Genomic DNA, 20,797 nt, shown 5'->3' with positions numbered 1-20,797 from the left:
ACCTACAATATTTATCTAGTGGCCTCGTAAAAAAAAATGTTTATCTAGTGGCAATTAAATAATAAGTTACTTTGATATTCATACCACAATAAAAAAAAAAAAAAAAAAAAAAACCAAATTTTTTTTTCTTGATTCGCTAATATTTTCTTGATTCGCTATGGAGAAAGCTCACAAGCAATTTAAAAATGGAAATCTTAACTACAATGGACAATTCAACGGGTGATGGAAAGCTCATCTACCTTGGACTTTGGGGTTAATATTGTCCTTTATTTGATCCTTTTTTCTTAGGGTTTTTGTTCAATTATTTGATGGCTTCGTGCACGCGGAACTGGCGGTGTTAGTGTTGTTGTCGGTGAAATCTCAATTAAGAAGGAGACGATGCTTAGTGGGGATTGAAGGAAAAAGTAGATGAAGAAGATGAAGGTAGGTGAAGGAAGGAGGAGGAAGAAGATGACAATGGATGAAGAAGATGAAGGAATGAGGAGTAAGAAGGAGATGATGATGAAGGTGGGTGGGTTGTAGGAGTAAGAAGAAGGAGATAAAGGAAGAAGGAGGACTTATTTACTAAAATGCCTTTTATTTTATTGCGAAAATGGTCATTTTAACTTAGGATCTGTTCACATTTGCTGAACTGAGCTTAACTAAATTAAACTAATCTTATTGGAGATGAACTGAATTGATTAGAGTTAAACTCAACTGAACTAAATAGAGCTGAAATGAATATTTTATGAGAGAAGGAAATTAGTAGCTGAACTAAACTGATTGGAGCTGAAGTGAACAGGCTCTTAGTTAGCCTCATACTTTTGAGAAAAGATTTTTCGAACTCTTGTTTTCCAAAAAAAATAAAAAATCCAAAAGGCACTAATGTTTATTGTTTAGAGCCATATGACATCTACAATAGGCAATTAACGACTCTTATTATTTAAAATCTATACTAATATATTAAAAGGTGTTCCTAAAAACTTCTATGTGTCACGTAGACTCCCCATTGCGTCACATCATATTAAAGCTGTCAAAAAGTGACCCGACCCGAGAACTCGACCTGAACCGACAATGATCTGAACCCAACCTGTACCCGGACAATGGGGTGAAACTAGTGACCTGTAACCCGACAGCTTTTGGGTCTCAAGGCTTTTTGCCTCTGGGCCCCGAAACCTTTAAATTTACTCAAAAAAACGTGGATTATAGCCTTAGTTTTGTAATTTTTTGACCTTCTTTCACCCGAAACTAAAAATTTCAAAGATGTTTACCATGGTGCCTAATACCCTCCAGGAGTACAATTGGGTCGGTGGAACCATCCAATATGCCCTTAAACAATCATTTTACCCGTTCACAACTTATAGTGATTTCGTAAACTCAAGCCTACCACGGACATTTATGACAACATATAATGATCATATATGGTTTCAAACGACATTATATGACCCCGAGATATACCCTTAGGGTCTCAAGGCATTTCGCCACCGTGCCCCGAAACTTCAAAAATTCCTCAAAAACTATGGATTATATAGCCTTCAATTTTGTAATTTTTAGACCTTTTTTCGCCCGAAAATAAAAATTACCGAGATGTTTACCTTGGTCCCGAGTATAATTGGGTGGGTGAAACCATCCAATTTGCCTCTAAACGGTCATTTTACCCGTTCACAACTTGAACTGATTTCGTAAAATCAAGCCTACCACAGACATTTAAGACAACATATAATGATCATATGTGGTTTCAAACGAAATTATATGACCCCGAGATATATCCCTTAGGGTTTCAAGGCTTTTCGCCATCGGGCCCCGAAACCTCAAAATTTTCTCAAAAAACAAGGATTATAGCCTTCGATTTTGTAACTTTTTTACCTTTTTTCGCCCAGAATTAAAAATTGTCGAGATGTTTACCATGAACCCTAATATCCTTCGGAGTCAAATTGGGTCGGTGGAACCATCCAATATGCCCTTAAACGGTCATTTTACCCGTTCACAACTTGTAGTGAATTCGTAAACTCAAGCCTACCACAGACGTTTATGACAACATATAATGATCATATATATATGGTTTCAAACGACATTATATAACCCCGAGATGTATCCCTAAGGGTTTCAAGGTTTTTCACCACTAGGCCCGAAACCTCAACATTCCTCAAAAAGCGTGGATTATAGTCTTCAATTTATTAATTTTTTGACCTTTTTTCGCCCGAAAATAAAAACTGCTGAGATGTTTACCATGGTCCTTAATATCCTCAGGGAGTCAAATTGGGTCGATGGAACCATCCAATATACCCTTAAACAATCATTTTACCGGTTCACAACTTGAAGTGATTTTGTAAAATCAAGCCTATCACGGATTTTTATGACAACATATAATGATCATATATGATTTCAGACAACATTATATGATCGAGATGTATCCCTTAGGATTTCAAGGCTTTTCAATACCGTGCCCCGAAACCTCAATGTTTCCTCAAAAAGCAAGGATTATAACCTTCAATTTTGTATTTTTTTTAACCTTTATTGCCCGAAAATAAAAATTGTCGAGATGTTTACTGTGGACCTTAATATCCTCCGGGAGTCAAATTAGATCGGTGGAACCGTCCAGTATGCCCTTAAACGATCATTTTACCCGTTCACAACTTGTAGTGATTTCGTAAACTCAAGCCTACCACAGACATTTATGACAACATATAATCATCATATATGGTTTCAAACGGCATTATATGACCCCGAGAGGTTTCCCTTAGGGTTTCAAGACTTTTCGCCACCGTGCCCCAAAACCTCAAAAAGCAAGGATTATAGCCTTCAATTTTGTAATTTTTTAACCTTTTTTCGCCCGGAAATAAAAATTGTTGAGATGTTTACCGTGGACCTTAATATTCTTCGGGAGTCAAATTGGGTCAGTGGAACCGTCCAATATGCCCTTAAATGGTCATTTTACCCGTTCACAACTTGTAGTGATTTCGTAAACTCAAGCCCACCACAGACGTTTATGACAACATATAATGATCATATATGGTTTCAAACGGCATTATATGACACCGAGATATATCCCCTAGGGTCTTAACACTTTTCGCCACCGGCCCCGAAACCTCAAAATTTTCTCAAAAAGCGTGGATTATAGGGGCTTATAACCTTCGATTTTGTAATTTTTTGACTTTTTTTCGCCCGGATATAAAAATTGCTGAGATGTTTACCATGGTTCCTAATATCCTCCGGGTGTCCAATTGGGTCGGTGGAACCATTGAATATGCCCTTAAACGGTCATTTTACCCGTTCACAACTTGAAGTGATTTCTTAAACTCAAGCCTACCACGTACGTTTATGACAACATATAATGATCATATATGGTTTCAAACGTCATTATTTGACCCCGAGATATATACCCTAGGGTCTTAACAATTTTCACCACCGGGCCTCGAAACCTCAAAATTTCCTCAAAAAGCGTGGATTAATATAGCCTTCAATTTTGTAATTTTTTTACCATTTTTCCTCCAAAAATAAAAATTGTCGAGATGTTTACCAAGGTCTCTAATACCCTCCCGGAGTCCAATTGGGTCGGTGGAACCGTCCAATATGCCCTTAAACGGTCATTTTACCCGTTCACAACTTAAAGTGATTTTGTAAACTCAAGCCTACCACGGACGTTTATGACAACATATGATGATCATTTATGGTTTCAAATGACATTATATGACTCCGAGATTTACGCTTAGGGTCTCAAGGCTTTTCGCCACCGGGCCCCGAAACCTCAAAATTTCATTAAAAAGCGTGGATTATAGCCTTCAAGTTTGTAATTTTTTGACCTTTTTTCGCTTGGAAAAAAAATTGTCGAGATGTTTACCATGGTCCCTAATACCCTCCGGGAGTCCGACCGGGTCGGTGGAACCATCCAATATGCCCTTAAACGGTCATTTTACCCGTTCACAACTTGTAATGATTTCATAAGCTAAAGCCTACCGCGGACGTTTATGTCAACATATAATGATCATATATGGTTTCAAACGGAATTATATGACACCGAGATATATCCTCTAGGGTCTTAACACTTTTCGCCAACGGCCTGAAACCTCAAAATTTCCTCAAAAAGTGTGGATTATAGCCGTCGATTTTGTAATTTTTTTACTTTTTTCGCCCGGAAATAAAAATTGTCAAGATGTTTATCATGGTCCCTAATACCCTCCGGATGTCCAACTGGGTCGGTGGAACCACCTAATATGCCCTTAAACAGTCATTTCACCCTTTCACAACTTGCATTGATTTCGTAAACTCAAGCCTACCACGTAAGTTTATGACAACATATAAAGATCATATATGGTTTCAAATGGAATTATATGACCCCGAGATATATCCCCTATGGTCTCAACACTTTTTGCCACCGGGCCCCGAAACCTCAAAATTTTCTTAAAAAGTGTAGATTTATAGATAGAGCTGTCAAAAACTGACTCGACCCGAGAATCCGACCTTAACGGGCAAAGATCTGAACCCAGTCTGTACTCGAATAATGGGGTGAAACTAGTGACTTGTAACCTGACCTGATCTTAACCGAAAACTCATTTGATCCAATACTTTATGACCTGAACCCGAACCTGCCCCGACCTGATAGTAACCGTCAACCGATTTATTCCGACCCAAAAAAAATCTGAACCTGAACTAGTACCCGACTCAATTAAAACATGAACCCAATCCGAGTCATGGAAGGTTTATTCAAATTTTATATACCTTTTATTCAGCTTATATACTGGTATAATTTTGTAAACCTTCAATCCGATTTAATAAAATCTTTTGTTCATCTTATATAACTTTTGTTCTCATTTACTCGTATATAGGTTTAATTAATATCTTGATGATGCTTGATCAAATTATGGAAAGCGTAATTATATATTTCAACTTGGCCGCATTGATATTTATTAGAATTGAACTTGAACTAGAACCCGACTCAACACTAACCCGAACCCTAATGTACCATCTTGTTAACCCATCCAAACCCGACTCTACACAACCCGAACCTGAAATTGAACCCGATCTGATTTTAACTCGAATTGAACTCGACATATATCCAAAAAGCTGAACAAACCGTTATAACTTGAACTGAAATTGACCCGACCTGAACCTGAACCTAATCTGAAGCTAGATTGACCAGACATAACCTGATCCTGATTTAACCCGAGACCTAATTTGACCCGACCCAAACCCGACTTGAATACCCGAATTGACAGCTTTACATCATATACACAATTCCTCAATACACCATGTTACCAACACGATTTCTCAACACGCCACGTCACCCATGCAACCAATAATAAGTCAATAACACTATATGATGCCTCGACTAAATTAAAAAAAAAATCTCAATACACCACATCACTCATGCAACCAACAACAAGTCAATAACACTATATGATGCCTCGTGTGTGTGTGTGTGTGTGTATGTATGTGTGTGTGTGCGTGTGTGTGTGTGTGTGAAGGTTCGAACACTCAACCTCTAAGAAGAAAAGTCATTGTTTAACCATCTAAGTAATTGTCACTTATGTTATAATTTTGCACACAAATAATTTATGTTATACTACAAAAGTATTGAACACATAATATAAACTATTAAATATCTTTTAAAAAATTAACAGTTGCATAACTAAAAAAAGTAGTAACTCATGCCCCGTAGCAATGCCTGGACTATACACTAGTTAATAGTAAAAACTTGTACACATATAAATATTGTGCAAAAATAATAATCTAAGCATCGCAATCACCAGGAATTTTCATAATCTTTGAGTTATATAGTTCCTTCCTCATTGACAATGACACAACCCCCTGTGTCGGAGACACCTCGATCAACACCAGTATGGAGGCCAGTACCGTCTCGACACAACCCCCTGCCTGTCCTACCACCAAACCTAACACCATCACCGAACCCTTACCGCACTTCTCCTGCATTGATGAACCTCAACCAACCTTCACCACAAACATCTCCACCACAATCATTAACATACCAGTTTCAGGGGCCTGCTCTAGTGCAGAATTGGACTTACAAACCTCAAGCAGCAATCTCCCCCTTTCCAGCAACTCTTGCTCTGTTTCCCTTGATTCCGACACCAATATGCACAACATCGAGGATTCCCTCAACGGAGTCGTAACAGACAACCTCAGCCATGGCTGCCATGGATGCTCTGAGGAGGAAGGAGGAGGCAATGCCTCCACATGCGAGACTGAGCCTGTCTCTTCAGTGGCCAGCTCGCGAGAAACTCTTGCAATTCAGGCGCATGCACGAAAATCTACCAGTAATACCCTTGCAGTGCGTCACCGAAGGACAAAACATGGTTCAACAGGGTCGCCATATAGCGATCTATCAAACACAAGAGGAAGTGCTAGGAATTCAGGCTCAAGTTCTTTGTCTGGAGGACCCTCACTCACACATAGCTCTGAGGAGTTACATATCCCCAATCAAGGTGGAGGACGTGCATGGATTGGGTCATTGGGCTCATTGGAGGGACTGGGAGGAGTTCTTTCTCCCAGTGAACCATCAATTAGGTGATATTCCTCGTCTATCTCCTCAAAAACCTCTCCCAAATCTTAAAATGAAGCTTATCCTTTAGAATGTTAGAGGAGTTAACAATGATGATTTTATATCGCATGCTTGGGACCTTGTAAATACTCATAAACCTGATATTTTGATTTTGCTTGAGACTAAATGTGATGTTGGTAGGGCTTCTGATATTAGGAAGCAGTTGGGTTTTACTGAGTTTAGGGTAATGCCTTCAAGAGGTTTGAAGGGGGGTATTTGTGTGTTTTGGAAGGCTACTCTAGATTTAGTTTACTACACTGATGATCATCATCATAAGTTTCACTCGTTGTTCAAATTCCATAACCATCAGCCAGAGGTGTTAATAACAGGCATGCATGCCCCTAGCACTTCTAGGGAAAGACATGCATACTGGAATGACATGCAAGATAATCTCCCTCCACCTGCTACTCCTTGGTTGGTAGTGGGAGATATGAATGAAGTTACTTCTTAGGGGGAGAAGCAAGGAGGCAGGGCTTTTAGATCGTCTCAATGCAGAGACTTTACTAGTTTCACAAATTCAGCTGGTCTCATGGATCTTGGAACTGCTGGCAATCCTTACACTTGGGAGAATGCAAGGTTTGGCAGACGTTTAATCAGAGAGAGATTGGATCGAGCCATTGCCAATGCAGCTTTTGTTGAGGTTTTCCCTCAGGTAAAAGTCACCACTCTTGTTAGAACATATTCTGATCATCATCCTATTTTAGATGTAAAGAAGTTTGGCTACATCATAAATTATTTAAAGACTTCTTTACCTCTCATTGGAAAAATGTTAATGGTTCTGTTCCTTTTCTAGAGGGGAGAACAAATTTTCTTTCTAATATCTCTCAGTGGAATTCCAATGTGTTTGGTAACCTAAACAAGAAGAAAAAAGTACTTTTGGCTAGGTTAAATGGCATCCAACTTTCTCTAGCTAAAAAATACTCTAGATTTCTTGTTCATTTAGAATATGATCTTTTACATGAGCTAAATGGCATCTATAAAATGGAAAGAGTGATTTGGGCTCAAAAAGCAGGAATAAATTGGAGGAAATTTGGAGATTATAATACAAAATATTTCCACATTTTAGCCAAAGTTAAGAAAAGTAGGGGAAAGATTGTTGCTTTGAATGATTCTTGTGGTAACTTAGTTTCTGATCCCATCCTTCTAAAGAACTTGGCTAGAAGTCATTTTATTTCCTTATTTTCCAGTTCTATTTCCATTCATGACTCTATGCTTCCCTCTCCTCACATTACCACTCTTACTGACTCTGAAAAGTCCTTACTAGTCTCAATTCCAGATTCTGATGAAGTAAGGTCTAATCTGTTCAAAATGGATCCAATAAAGAGCCCTGGTCCAGATGGTATCCAACCTCTTTTTTATCAGCAGTTTTGGGAGGAGTTGGGAGTTTCTATTCATGATTTTGTGATGAATGTTTTCACCACTTCTCAAATTCCTCAGGATGTGAATCACTCTTACATTTCTCTTATTCCCAAGAAAGATCATCCTGTGTCTATGTCTGAGTTCAGACCTATAGGACTTTGTAACACTATCTATAAATTGATCACCAAAATCCTTTCTTCAAGGCTTAGGAATGTGCTTCATAGAATTATAAGCCCTTTTCAATCAAGTTTCATTAAGGACAGGTGTATGGGTGATAACATTATTCTGATCAAAGAGACTGCTCATGTTTTTCACAAAAGCAGAAAGGGGAAAAATGTCATGGCCTTAAAGTTAGATTTGGCAAAAGCCTATGACTGCTTAGAATGGAGTTTCATTTCTGATACCTTGTTTTGTTTTGGTTTCCCTGTTTCCACTATTAATTTAGTGATGAATTGTATTTCTTCCAGTCATATTTCTGTTCTTTGGAATGGGGAAATTACTGAGCAATTTAAACCTACTAGAGGGATAAGGCAGGGTGATCCTTTATCATCTTACCTATTCATTTTATGTATGGAAAGATTATCACTCCTAATTGAAGATAGTGTAAAACAAGGGATTTGGAAGCCTCTCAAGCTTTCAAAAAACTATAGTCTTTCTCATCTTTTCTATGCTGATGATGTCTTCCTCTTTGGGACAGCAAACTCTCAAAATCTTGATAATATGATGAAAATTCTTGAGGAGTTTGGGGTGTTTTCAGGATTGAAAGTGAATGATCTAAAATCTAGTATTATCTTCCATGCTAAAATGGATCATCACATTAGAAGTGAGTTAGTTCATCTTTGTCATTTCAAGTCCAGTTTTTCCTTTGGAAAGTATTTAGGAATTAATATAAGCCCAAACAAATTGAAAAAGTCTGACTATTGGGAATTAGTTTCTAAGACCTTGGATAAGATTAAGGGTTGGCAAGCAAAACTTCTTAATATGGCTGGAAGATGTACTTTGATAAAATATGTCTTAAGCTCTTATCCTGTACATGCTATGCAACATAGTTTGCTTCCAATCTCTATTTTGACTGAGATTGAGAAGCAATGCAAAAGATTTCTTTGGAATAGAACTGATTCTATTAGATATACCCCTAGAACAAAGTGGGATAATGTTACTATTCCTATTTCCATGGGTGGTTTGGGGTTAAGGTCTTTGCATCATTAGAATCTTTCTTTTATGGCAAAGTTAGGTTGGACTTATTTGACAAAGCCAGATAAACTTTGGGTTAAAATATTGAAAGACAAATATGCTAGAAGAACTAATTTACAGGATTGTATTCCTAATTCTTCTCAGTCTTCAATGTGGAGGGATATTCTAAAGGGTAGAGATTTATTGTCCAAAGGCCTTATCATCAGAATAGGAAATGGAGAGGATACTTCCCTGTGGTTCCATCACTGGGTTGGAGATAAACCTTTGTACAAAATCATTCCTACTGATATTCCTCAATCTAAGTGTCATTGGAGAGTTTCAAATATCATAAGGAATGGAAATTGGTATATTGATGATGTCAAATATTTACTTCCAACTCACATTTGTAATCAAATCCTTTGCACCCCCATTTGTCAATCTGAGCCCCCTTTTTCTAATGATCAATTAAGATGGAAATATCATGTTTCTGGAGCCTTCACTATTAAAACTGCCTATTTCCTCTCCAAAAATCCAACTCCTTATTCCCTCCCTTTTTCTTTCAGTTGGAAGTCATTTTGGAAGCTCAGAGTACCTTTTAAATACAAAATGTTTAAGTGGAATTGTGTCCATTCCATTCTACCAACTGCTTCTCTCTTATCTTCCAAATTCACAGGTTTTGATCCAGTTTGCTTAAGATTCCAATCACCTTATGAGGATTTCATTCATCTAAGCTATTTAGAGATTGCTATCCTTCCAGTATTCTCTGGAAAATGATATTCCAGAAAATCAAACCTCCCACAAATTTTAATTATATATCCTTCATGAATTCTGGCTGGAATGATTGGTTGATGTATAATTTTACCCTCACTCCTAAATGGAAATCTATTTTTATCATGAGTCTTTGGCACATATGGAGAGTGAGAAATTGTTTTATTTTTAACAATGAGGTCTATAACTGCAATTCTGTTTTCAACAGATTCATTATAGATTATCAAATCAATACCTTTGTGTTGCAGGGAATTGTTGGGGATAAAGGGAAAAGCTTAGCTGGTGTTGGTCCTTCGATTGTTAGACCTCCTTGTTGGAAACCCCCACGAAGTGGTTGGCTCAAGCTCAATACTGATGCTTCTTGGATTTCTAATGAGAAAGGTGGAGGAGGAGGAGTCTTCAGAAATGATAAAGGAGAGTGGTTTTTTGGCTACTCGAGCAAATACAATGCTCCTAATTCTCTAGGGGCTGAATTGTATGCTTTAAGGGAAGGTTTGAACTTTGCTAGAGCTATGCCACTTCTTTTGCTGGAAGTGGAGACTGATGCTCAAGCAATCAAAGGGCTCCTTAACAGGGAAGGAGATCAAATGCACAATGAACTAGCTGCTGTCATCATTGATGTTGCCAGACTTTTAAACAACAAGGATATGGTTATCATTTTCAGCACCATTCCAAGAGAATTGAATTGCTTGGCACATTATTTGGCTAGATATGCTATGACAATGGCTTTAGGACACACTCCACACTACACTGTGCCAACCAGCTGTGTTGCTGCATATGAAGATGATCTTTCTGCTCTGCGTGCTCAGCCAAATCCTTAGTTATTTGCTGTTGTTTATGTTCAGTATTTTTATGTTGAACAATAATCAAGTTGTAGTTGTAAAACTCTGTGGTACTTATATGGTTCAAAGAGTGCTTTGAAGTGCGCACTGCTTTGATAAGTAGGTTGTAATTATGGGGCTTTAGCCCAAGTAATATATGCTACCTTTTGTGTTAAAAAAAAATGTTTATTATGAAGTATTTCACTCCATATGAGTTATTTTTTTTCCTCATAAGGACCATGATGCATGGCACTCAACTTGTTAATTAACACAACAACTTGCTTAACTTAATCACGTTGGAAACCTTGACCAAAATATGCTAATTTCATATTATCCTCGTTTCTAAAAGCATGACCCACATACTCTTAATTTGCTTAACGTTGACCATCTTTAGTTGATCAAATTTAATGATTCGGTAAGGATCATATTAGATTCATATCAATATTAAATTTTGAAATCTCAACTTTTCATAATGTCACTAATACGAAGTATCCCGTTGAAAATATTACTTTTCAAACATGTACATTGTATTGTAAATCAAACCTAAACAAATTCACCTCGCTTCTAATTTTCTTCCACTATATCAATCAATACTATACAAAGTGAAGACGACGACGGTCGACGGTGGATGTCAAGGAAGAGCCGAGGCGGTAGGTCGGTAGCTGCGTTGAACGTGGAGACCAAGAGACGTGCGGGCAAGTTTTCCTCCCTCCACAATCCACACACCATATTTTATATTCCCCCTATTAATTGATTACTTGATTAGTGGTAATGAGGAATAGCAAGAGACGTAAACGGTAAACATTGAGTCTCTTATAATATAATTCAAAAAAAAAAAAAAAACTTCCATATTTTAATTTCAACTCTAATTAATTTCCCCCCTTTCCCTAAATTTCCTCTTTCTTTTTCATTATTATCCGATCATCACACAAATAATTAAAACTACTAATTCAACTTTCACTTTCTCTCTGTAGAACCTTCTTTTGTACGGAAACTCATCTTCTCCAACCAAAGGGGCAAAGAACCCTAATCTATCTTTTCTACTTAAATTATGATCGAACTTTTTTTTTTAAGTATGATTCGATTGTAAACTACTTCATTTTTCTTAATTTTCAGTTTTTTTTTAGAGGTTTTTAATTGATTGATTTGTCTCTTTGTTTTTTCAATCGTAAATATTGTAAATTTGTTCATATTACTTCGAATTATCTCTTCATTTCTTTGTTTTTTTTGTTGAAGAATAACTTCTTTTTCAATCCATCATTTTCAGTTTTTTTTTTTATGAAAATTGTGTTTGGTTTGATTGATTAGGGTTTGGTTAATTTTTCAAAAATTGCTGGGTTTTCCCAAAAAAATGGGGAATTTGTGAATTTTTCTGGGCTTCAAAAATTGGGGAAGAACATGAATTTTTGATTAAGAAAGATTAATCTGGAGGAAATTAATCAAATTATCCCCAATTTATTATCATATTACTTTTGGAAGTTGCTCTGTATCCTCTGTTACTGAGAGGACTGGTTGATGAGGAATGAAGGGAAAAAAGCTCGTGGAGGAGTGGCAGCAGCTGCTTCTTCATCGGGCCGGCCCAATGGGATCATCCCGAGCTCGTTCCGGGCGCTTTCGAGTTATCTGAGGATCGTTTCGTCCGGTGCTTCAACCGTTGCTTCCACTGTCCGGTCAGCGGCTTCGTCGATTGTGGTGGATAGGGATGATGATGCTCGCCATGATCAGGTACTTGTTTTAGTGTGGCCGGGTTTTATGCTTTAACTTGCAGTTTGAAATGATGATTCATTTTATTGTTATTGCTTGAAAATGATACCGTTGGTTGAAAGTAATGCATATATGTTGTGTTTGGAATTGAGTTCAATCATCAATGCATTTAGGGAAATTGAAACAGGAGTATATGATAAATTGGCAAGTTTCTGTATTAGTCTTCATGTTCTGCAAATCATGAGATGAAGAAGATGGGAATGAGTTGTGGTTGAAAGATGTGTTCTTGCTGCATTGAAGGAGTTTTTCGTCTAATTTTAGTGATATAAGGCCAGACTTGGATACTTGGAGTTAGAAAACTTAGAATTATATTTTCAACTTGACTAGACTTGGGGCTGAAAGATACTTTACTAACAGCTAGGCAGATTACGCAATCTACTGCTGCTTTTGTGTTTTGCAGCATATCACTTTGATGGGTTGTAGGGTATGCCAGGGTTTGATGTTTTTGAGCGGAACCAATATTTTGGGGCGGTAAGGCATGATGATACTACATGCTTGTCAAGTGATAGTTTGGTTAATGGTAATATCTATGGATCCATTTAGTGCTTTTTGGTTGCTGCTGTCATAAGTTGAAGGGAACAAGGTGCTGTAGTTCTAATTTAATAACATCATATTATGGGATTGTATTATTGGATGGTTGGTTTGTGGCAATGGATTGTTGGATACAAGATTCTGTCACTCGGAGTACTTATGTAGACTGTCCGAACTTTAGCTTGTTAGTTAATTGTATGATGTAGTCTGCTACTAAATGGGATTATGAATTTATAGTTGCATAGTTGCTAGTTTGCTTGACTGAAAGTCTATAGTGGTTGAGTATGAATTAGTTCTTAAAACAGTAACACTAGTTATGCTTTCTCAGTCTTCTAAGCTTAGTTTGACTTCAAATGTAACACCAGTCAGTGATCATTTGATGATTTAAGTTACAATACTCTTTAAATTTTTGGGAGCAGAGCTATTCACTTACTGTGTGATGCTTGAGGTCATTTCTGCTCGCTAACCTTTGTTGCAAGCATTGCCACACTATTGGTTCAAAGCATGGTGATTGAGATGATTTCTGTTAAAATACTGGTCTTTGTTATCACTCATGCCTCAATGGGAGAAACCGAGAAAATGTTGGTACAATAATTGGTGGGCTGTCTCCAATGATTTTTATTTTCGAGACTTATATTGTGGATCTCTGATTTGTAGAAACATGCACATTATGTTTCAGTGGTAATTGTCTATGAGTTCGAGTATGGTGGCTGATGAAAATATCTTCGCTTATGTTATTTTGGTAGATGCAAAAAAGAAATAATGTATGCAATGAAGGATTGACTTGTGCAGAATGGGACTTCATGGACTTGTATGTTCTTGATACTCTTGACTCTCTAGAGGCTTGATGGCGAATAACTATTTTTGCTTTGTTAATGGGAATTGTTATCATATTTTTGCCGGATTATGAATCTACACTTATCATCTTATGTAGATTCTTATCTTATATGAAGTGGTGAAAATGCCCTTTGGGGCTTCAATCTGTTGATATGGCTAGGGTTGAGATTTGTGCAATAAGAACGTGGAGGAAGCAAAGGTGTTTTTATTTAGGACTTGTCTCCAATGAGAGTTCAATACATAGTGGATTATAAAAGACTTGTGCACATGATATATTCATGTAAAGGAGCCAATTGCATCCATTTATTTTTTTGTCTCTGGACGGTCAAGATTCCTCTCATTTTTCGAATTTCTAATTAACTCCGTTCTTCTACTTTCTTGTAGAAACAATTATGGGGCCCTTTTTCTTAAGGAAAACATATTGTGAGAGAAAGTTTTCTATAAATAACTCTCCCTCTGTTTTTTTTTGATGTACCTATTTGCTTTTTCACACTTTTCAGTGCACTTCTTTAATCGTCAATATCTCCTATTCATATCATCAAAATTTATTTTAAGTTTTTGAAAACTGTATATTGAGACCATTTAACAAGGATCCCACATGACTATGTATTTCCTTGTATGTTAGGGAGTATGAAGTTTAAACTATGTGTGGAACATAATATGAACTTGGGGGTAATTTATAGAAAATAACATGGGTCTTATGGTCTTATTGGAGGCGGACTGCGAATTTTCCACCTTCATTGAGTCTCCATGAGTATTCCATCGGAAATTAAGAATCAATAAATAAAATTCTAAAAATGAAAACAAACTTCATGTTTTAAATAATGAAGAAAAAAGAAAAATAAATTCCCTAACCCTCTTCTTTATTTTCCCTTTCCCTTTCCCCTTGACTTGTCATTTTTCGTTGCCCCAGCTTCACTACCCCTGAGGCCCTTGATTAGCTGCTTAGCCCTTTGCAGCTAGAGGCAGTGATTAGTGTCTTTTTTTTTAGCAAAAGTTTAAAGATGCTTTTAGCTTTGATTCATCTCTGAAGGGGTTGAAGAAGGGTTTAATGAATTTTTTTTTCTTGGATCGCTTAAATGAGTGGGTTGTTGATGGACATGCTGGGCCTGATGGCTTTTAAATTTTGTTATTTGTATATTTTCCACTCATTCATGAACCCTCTCTCTCTTTATATTGCTGCCCTGATATTTTGTTAGACATTAACATTGAGTTAAAGTTCGCCTTTTGTCCATCATATCAATCCTTAGATAACCTGTTATCTTTTCGCAAGTCTTGCAATTGACTTTGGAAATTGTCTCTCACATTTTTAATCTCTATTGACTTATTGAGTAGTGGCAGACCTACTGCGTATATCTCCTAAATGTGTTATGACATGAGCTGGATCCATTTTCTTCAGTTGAGACATTATTTGGAGTGGTTTACACAGTAGCATGTACATATAAATTTCCTTGAACTATTTTTGTTGTTGGGCCTTTAGACCTCAAATCTGTGTCACTAGGATTATATGGGGCGTTGTTTTTTTTGTGTGCATTTGGTAATCATCCTGTGATTGTTTTATGCCATGCTTACTATTTATTTTATCTTCTTCTATCTCTTGCATCTTTTGTATTGCTATATTTTCTGCAGAATAGATTTTGTAACCATTCAATATGTTCCTTAGTGCTAAAGAATACTCCCCCGTTCCAGAGTAATTGACACATCTGACATTTTTTTTTGCTATTTGTATACTAACTTTGACCAAAGTTTTTCGTAACGTATGAAAACAAATTACATCATGAAATATGTTGTTTAATAGGTTTCTTAAAATATTCATAAATTTCAAAGTTTCATAACATCAACTCTTTTTAAAAATATTTTTAAATTCTAATATTTAATTATATATATCTAAGTCAAACAAGTGCATTGGCATGTACCAAGTTTGACTGTGTCAATTATTATGGGATGGAGGTAGTGGATGAATTCTGTTATATTTTCTTAGGTTGTCTCTTTATGAATATGGCTGTACACATTTCATATAAGAGGTTCAGGACATCAGGATGTTTTTTTCTTCATTTTCCCTCCCCCATTGTTAATGTATATCATACTAATGTGTCTGTCAATCAAGAATCTCTTAAACATCACTACATCTACCTGCTTGTGGTTTGTTTTCTGGATTCTTGTAGTAACTTAATTAATGTTTATCCAAATGAAGGTGCTTTGGGCTGGGTTTGACAAGTTGGAATTTGAGGGAAACAATGTACGGCAGGTTCTGCTGTTGGGTTATCGATCTGGTTTTCAGGTATGGGATGTGGAGGAAGCTCACAATGTTCATGACTTGGTGTCCAAACATGATGGTCCTGTTTCATTTTTGCAAATGCTGCCAAAACCACTGCCAACTATGGCATCTGAAGATAAATTTTCTGACAGTCGTCCTCTGCTGGTAGTGTATACAGATGGATCTCGTCTCCTGGATGGAAAAATTGCTCCTTGCAATGGAAGCATTACCAATGGCAGTGTTCCTGGGAATGGTCTCTATGGCCCTTCTAGTATTCGATTTTATTCATTAACTTCCCAGTCTTATGTACATAGTTTAAAGTTTAGATCAGCTGTTTATTCTGTTAGGTGCAGTCCTCGGGTCGTAGCTGTTTCACAGGCTGCTCAGGTAATTATGTCTTACATATTGAGATTATCCTTAGTTTTGTAGAAGGTAGCACAGAAGATAATATTCTATAATTTTAGGTGCACTGTTTTAATGCTGCTACCTTGGAGAGGGAATATACCATCCTCACGAATCCTGTTGTGACTGGCTGTCCTGGTTCTGGTGGCATAGGCTATGGTCCACTTGCATTGGGTCCTAGGTGGCTGGCGTATAGTGGTAATCCAATAGATGTTTCAAATGCAGGTCGTGTCAGTCCACAGCATCTGACACCTTCAGCAACCTTTTCGAGTTCAGAATCAAATGGTAATCGTGTGGCTCAATATGCAGTGGACTCCAGCAAGCATTTGGCTGCAGGAATTGTGACACTGGGGGATATGGGTTATAAAAAGCTGTCTCGTTATTGCTCTGAGCTATTGCCTGATTCTAATCACTCAGTTCAATCCGGAGGTGCTGGAAGCAAAGTCAATGGCGCTGTTAATGGGCATAATGGTCACCTGCCTGACATAGATAGTGTTGGAATGGTATGCGAATTTTACTGTCAAAATTGCTTGTTTTGTTTTTATATTTCTGTATTGCAAATCTGCGTTTAAAATCTTCATGAAATTGGGATTGGTTATTGTGATTGCTTGTCTTTGTCTTTGTGTTTTTGTTTTTATTTGTGTTTTGATTCTTCACTCCGATTCCAATTATTCATGTTTCGTCATTCTTCATTGATTATTTATGGGTATGTTTGGTTTGTAATAAGTTGGATTATTGTGCTATATAATAGTTTTAACCCAGTTTTTCCTCAGGTCATTGTCAAAGATGTCGTCAGTAAAAATGTGATCACTCAGTTTAGAGCACACAAAAGCCCTATTGCTTCATTATGTTTTGATCCCAGTGGGACTTTGTTGGTGACAGCTTCAGTTCAAGGCCATAACATTAATGTTTTCCGCATTATGCCTGGACATCCTGCATCGGATGCCTATGGATCCTATGTTCATCTTTACAGACTACAGCGCGGCCTTACCAATGCGGTGAGGCTACTATTCTGTCATTCCTCACTAGCCCTTCTTGCCAAAGTGTCTTCCTTGCTGATGATTATACTCCACTTCTCCTTGTTTGTAGGTTATACAGGATATAACTTTCAGTGATGACAGCCGCTGGATCATGATAAGTTCATCTAGGGGCACTAACCATCTCTTTGCTATCTCCCCTTTTGGTGGTACTGTGGATCTTCAATTTGCAGATACTAATGTTGAAAGTAATGGATTTAGTGTCGCGAGCAGTACAGTTGTTCCATGGCAACCTCAACCTGCTGGTTTAATGTTAAATCAGAATAATCTTTTTGCATCTGGTCCACCTATAACTCTGTCTGTTGTTAGCAGGATAAGAAATGGAAATAATGGTTGGAAAGGCACCGTTAATGGTGCTGCAGCTGTTGCAACAGGCAAGAATAGTTCCCTATCTGGTGCTGTTGCTGCTGCTTTCCATCTATGCCGAAGCAATGACATGCATCTTAATGAATTTGCTATGAAGTCTAAGTACCACATGCTAGTTTTCTCTCCTTCTGGTAGTTTGATCCAGTATGCACTTCGAGTTCCACTTGCACAAGATGCGTTAGCTTCTGTTTCTGGAGTTAATTTTGCCTATGGATCGGCTTCAGGCAATGATTCAAAATTAATGGTAGAGCCCACTCAGAAATGGAATATTTGTCAGAAACGAAGGGAAAGAGAAGATAACTTTGATATCTATGGTGAAAATGGTATATCAGAGTCCACTAAAATACATTGTGAAGGGACTAGAAATGAATATGGTAATAGATCAAAGCTAAGTGTTGAAGAAAGAAATCAACTTTACATTTCAGAAGCTGAACTGCAGATGCATGATCAGCAGGTCCCACTTTGGGCAAAGTCTCAGGTATTTAATGGCATCTAACTATGCTCGTAATGAGATCTTTGTACAGATGAGATATCTTACCTATTTCATCTAATTGTTACAGATTTACTTTCAATCAATGATGAATGATGCCATTGAGACAGACAATGAAAATGCTGGAGGGGAAATGGAGATTGAAACAATTCCTCTACGCACGATCGAATCTAGGTCCAAGAATTTGGTTCCTGTTTTTGATTATATGGATAATCCAAAAACTCAACTGGCAAGGTAATCTGCCTGTCTCTGTATTTTCTCTGTTGGAAAGGCAGGAATTTAATGTTGCTAATTGTATAATTGACTTTGCATTAGCATGTCTATTTTTGGAAGTTTCTACTTTACATTTCTGTTATGCTGTCTATTAATGAAGGACTGGTGAGGGAATTTATCCAATGTATAGACTAAGACTCCAATGAACTACCACACCCTGAAGATATTAGAGAGAAAGCATCTAATGTTCATGTTGCTCTGTTATAATTATTTTTTATTTGCTTGCTTTGTGTCTTTTAAGTAGACACGCATTCTTTCTAATTATTGTTTCTTTGTTCAGAGTTTCTGCTGCAGATAGCAAGTTTGGAGCAGAGCAGCTGCCTCAAAATGGGAATATTCTAAATGGGGTTAGGCCTTATGCTTTGGGATTGATGACCGAAAATGGTGTTGAAAACCATCGCGGCGTTGGAGAAAACAAGTATGGTATACTGAAGCCTGCAGATGCAGCAATGGGCTATGTAAATACTAACGACAGCCCTAAACGGAAGTCATCTGAGCTTCAGACTGTAAATAATAGAGATAGAGAGCACTTGAAAATGGATGACCCATTCCAAGCTTGTAAATAAATTACAGTGAAGCCTTGAAAATGGAGAATCAGTTTGAAGGCAAAAATTTGAGAGTTTGATTGAGGTAAGTATATTAGTGGTTACACTCTTGTGAAGGTATTGCATTTTTTTTCCAATTTTGACAAATACTGAAAAGAAACATCTAGTGTCGAAATCAAAATGCAGAAATTATAAGATGTGAAGGGCTGAAGGCCGTGCAATGATGGCTTGGAAGCAATGAAAGGAAATTACGTAGTATCTTTTTTAGGGAGTGGGGAGAGGGTGAAAGGAAATTAGCAATATTATCATCTCTTGTTTTCTTTTCCTGTATTTGTCAGCTATGTTTATATTGGATGACACTAAACTAGTTTCCTCAATCTTCTACAGGATGCGGCTATTCTTTTATTCTCAAGGTGTGTGATTAGTTCGTGTTTATATTCATCGTGATACTAAGACATGACATTGTGATTATTCCAGGGCTTGGAACTTTGTTAATATTGTGGTGTTGGGCGGTTTCCTTCATATTGGATTTGTACATAATAGTCGTTCTTGTCAATAATCTATACTGTGTACATAATAGCTACTTAACACTGTCTCCAATTTTCGTCATTATATCTATTTATTCTGATATGATTCTCGGAGCAGTCATATTCTTTATTTATATTTCTCCGATTTACGGAGCAGTCATTTTCCATGGTCAGAATTTGTTACAAAGTAACTCACCATAATGAAATTGAGAAGTCTCTTACTGTGGTTGGTTTGTGATGGAACATTTCTTTATTTTTGTATGCTTCTATTGTTGCTTGATATGATGAATTCAAATGTTTGGTCTTTTTGGATTTCCAACCGAATCTCTGTTACCTTTTTTTTAGAAACATGTGGTGTTGGTTGAATGCAATTTTTCAAAATACTGTAAATATTCTGCTATATTACTACAGTACTATCTAAAAAAGTATATATTCTGCTGATATTTTTAGATACTGAAAAACTTTAGTCTAGTAATCTAGTAGATAATTTTGGGTATCGTTTCAATTTGTATGTGTTTAAACAGGTTCAGATTAATTCTTAATCTCCATTAAAGTAATTAATAATAATCTTATTTTCTATACTAGTATAACCTTGTACTATTAATTATGAAGTATGAAGTATATGATGTATGTGCCCTCGGTCATCGTGCATAACATTACTTTGTTTAAGACACTAAAACACATGTACTACCTCTGTTTCATATTGGAAAATTGTCTAATCTTTGCAAATTATATGAGACGGAGGTAGTATTAGATATAGGAATGGAAGATGATTCTCTTGCAGTCTTGTACTCTTTTGTAGACGTCTTATTCTGTCTGTCACCCATGAAAAATGACATTACAATAGCAAAAAAAGTATTTCGTATTTTTCTAGTTTTGAATCATGCAAACAGATCAATTAATAAGTTCTCCTATCAATAAAATAAATGTACTTTTTCCAAATATGCATAATTAAATAGCAAACAATTCATAGCATTTCTTTTTAAAGGCAAAGAAAAAAATTAATAGTTTCCAAAATTTACTTTCCGACCAAGCAATAACATACCAATTTTTTTAATAAATGGAATACCGTATCATATTTTAGATAATTTTTTCTCAAAAATTTTAAA

At 36.7% G+C, this 20,797-nt stretch overlaps 1 protein-coding gene across 2 annotated transcripts; it reads left to right on the top strand.

Moving 5' to 3' along the window:
• The first annotated feature begins 11,508 nt into the window (after window positions 1-11,508).
• Window positions 11,509-19,791, top strand: LOC145604747 (autophagy-related protein 18f-like). Of its 2 annotated transcripts, none has more exons than XM_081660685.1 (8): window positions 11,509-12,384; window positions 15,986-16,435; window positions 16,513-16,953; window positions 17,224-17,448; window positions 17,540-18,331; window positions 18,414-18,577; window positions 18,897-19,246; window positions 19,549-19,791. In XM_081660685.1, exons 1-7 carry the CDS (start codon window positions 12,175-12,177, stop codon window positions 19,180-19,182), a joined length of 2,568 nt encoding a protein of 855 aa, XP_081516811.1. In that variant the 5' UTR covers window positions 11,509-12,174; the 3' UTR covers window positions 19,183-19,246; window positions 19,549-19,791. The 2 variants fall into 2 exon arrangements, with proteins under 2 accessions (XP_081516811.1, XP_081516813.1); XM_081660687.1 differs by lacking the exon at window positions 11,509-12,384 and adding an exon at window positions 13,647-13,765.
• The last annotated feature ends 1,006 nt before the right edge of the window (window positions 19,792-20,797 follow it).

This window comes from Chenopodium album, chromosome 22 (assembly GCF_948465745.1).
Source record: "Chenopodium album chromosome 22, dcCheAlbu1.1, whole genome shotgun sequence".
Lineage (NCBI taxonomy): Eukaryota > Viridiplantae > Streptophyta > Magnoliopsida > Caryophyllales > Amaranthaceae > Chenopodium > Chenopodium album.
Note: the sequence above shows the minus strand (reverse complement) of the source record. Positions and strands in the feature narration are given on the sequence as shown.

What these genes read in the sequence shown, in the direction of transcription:
- LOC145604747 (XM_081660685.1), top strand. Translation starts at nt 12,175, where the DNA reads ATGAGGAATGAAGGGAAAAAAGCTCGTGGAGGAGTGGCAGCAGCTGCT. An exon ending in ACATAGATAGTGTTGGAATG is followed by an intron (nt 16,954 to 17,223) that starts GTATGCGAATTT and finishes GTTTTTCCTCAG; the next exon opens with GTCATTGTCAAAGATGTCGT. An exon ending in CCAAAAACTCAACTGGCAAG is followed by an intron (nt 18,578 to 18,896) that starts GTAATCTGCCTG and finishes TTCTTTGTTCAG; the next exon opens with AGTTTCTGCTGCAGATAGCA.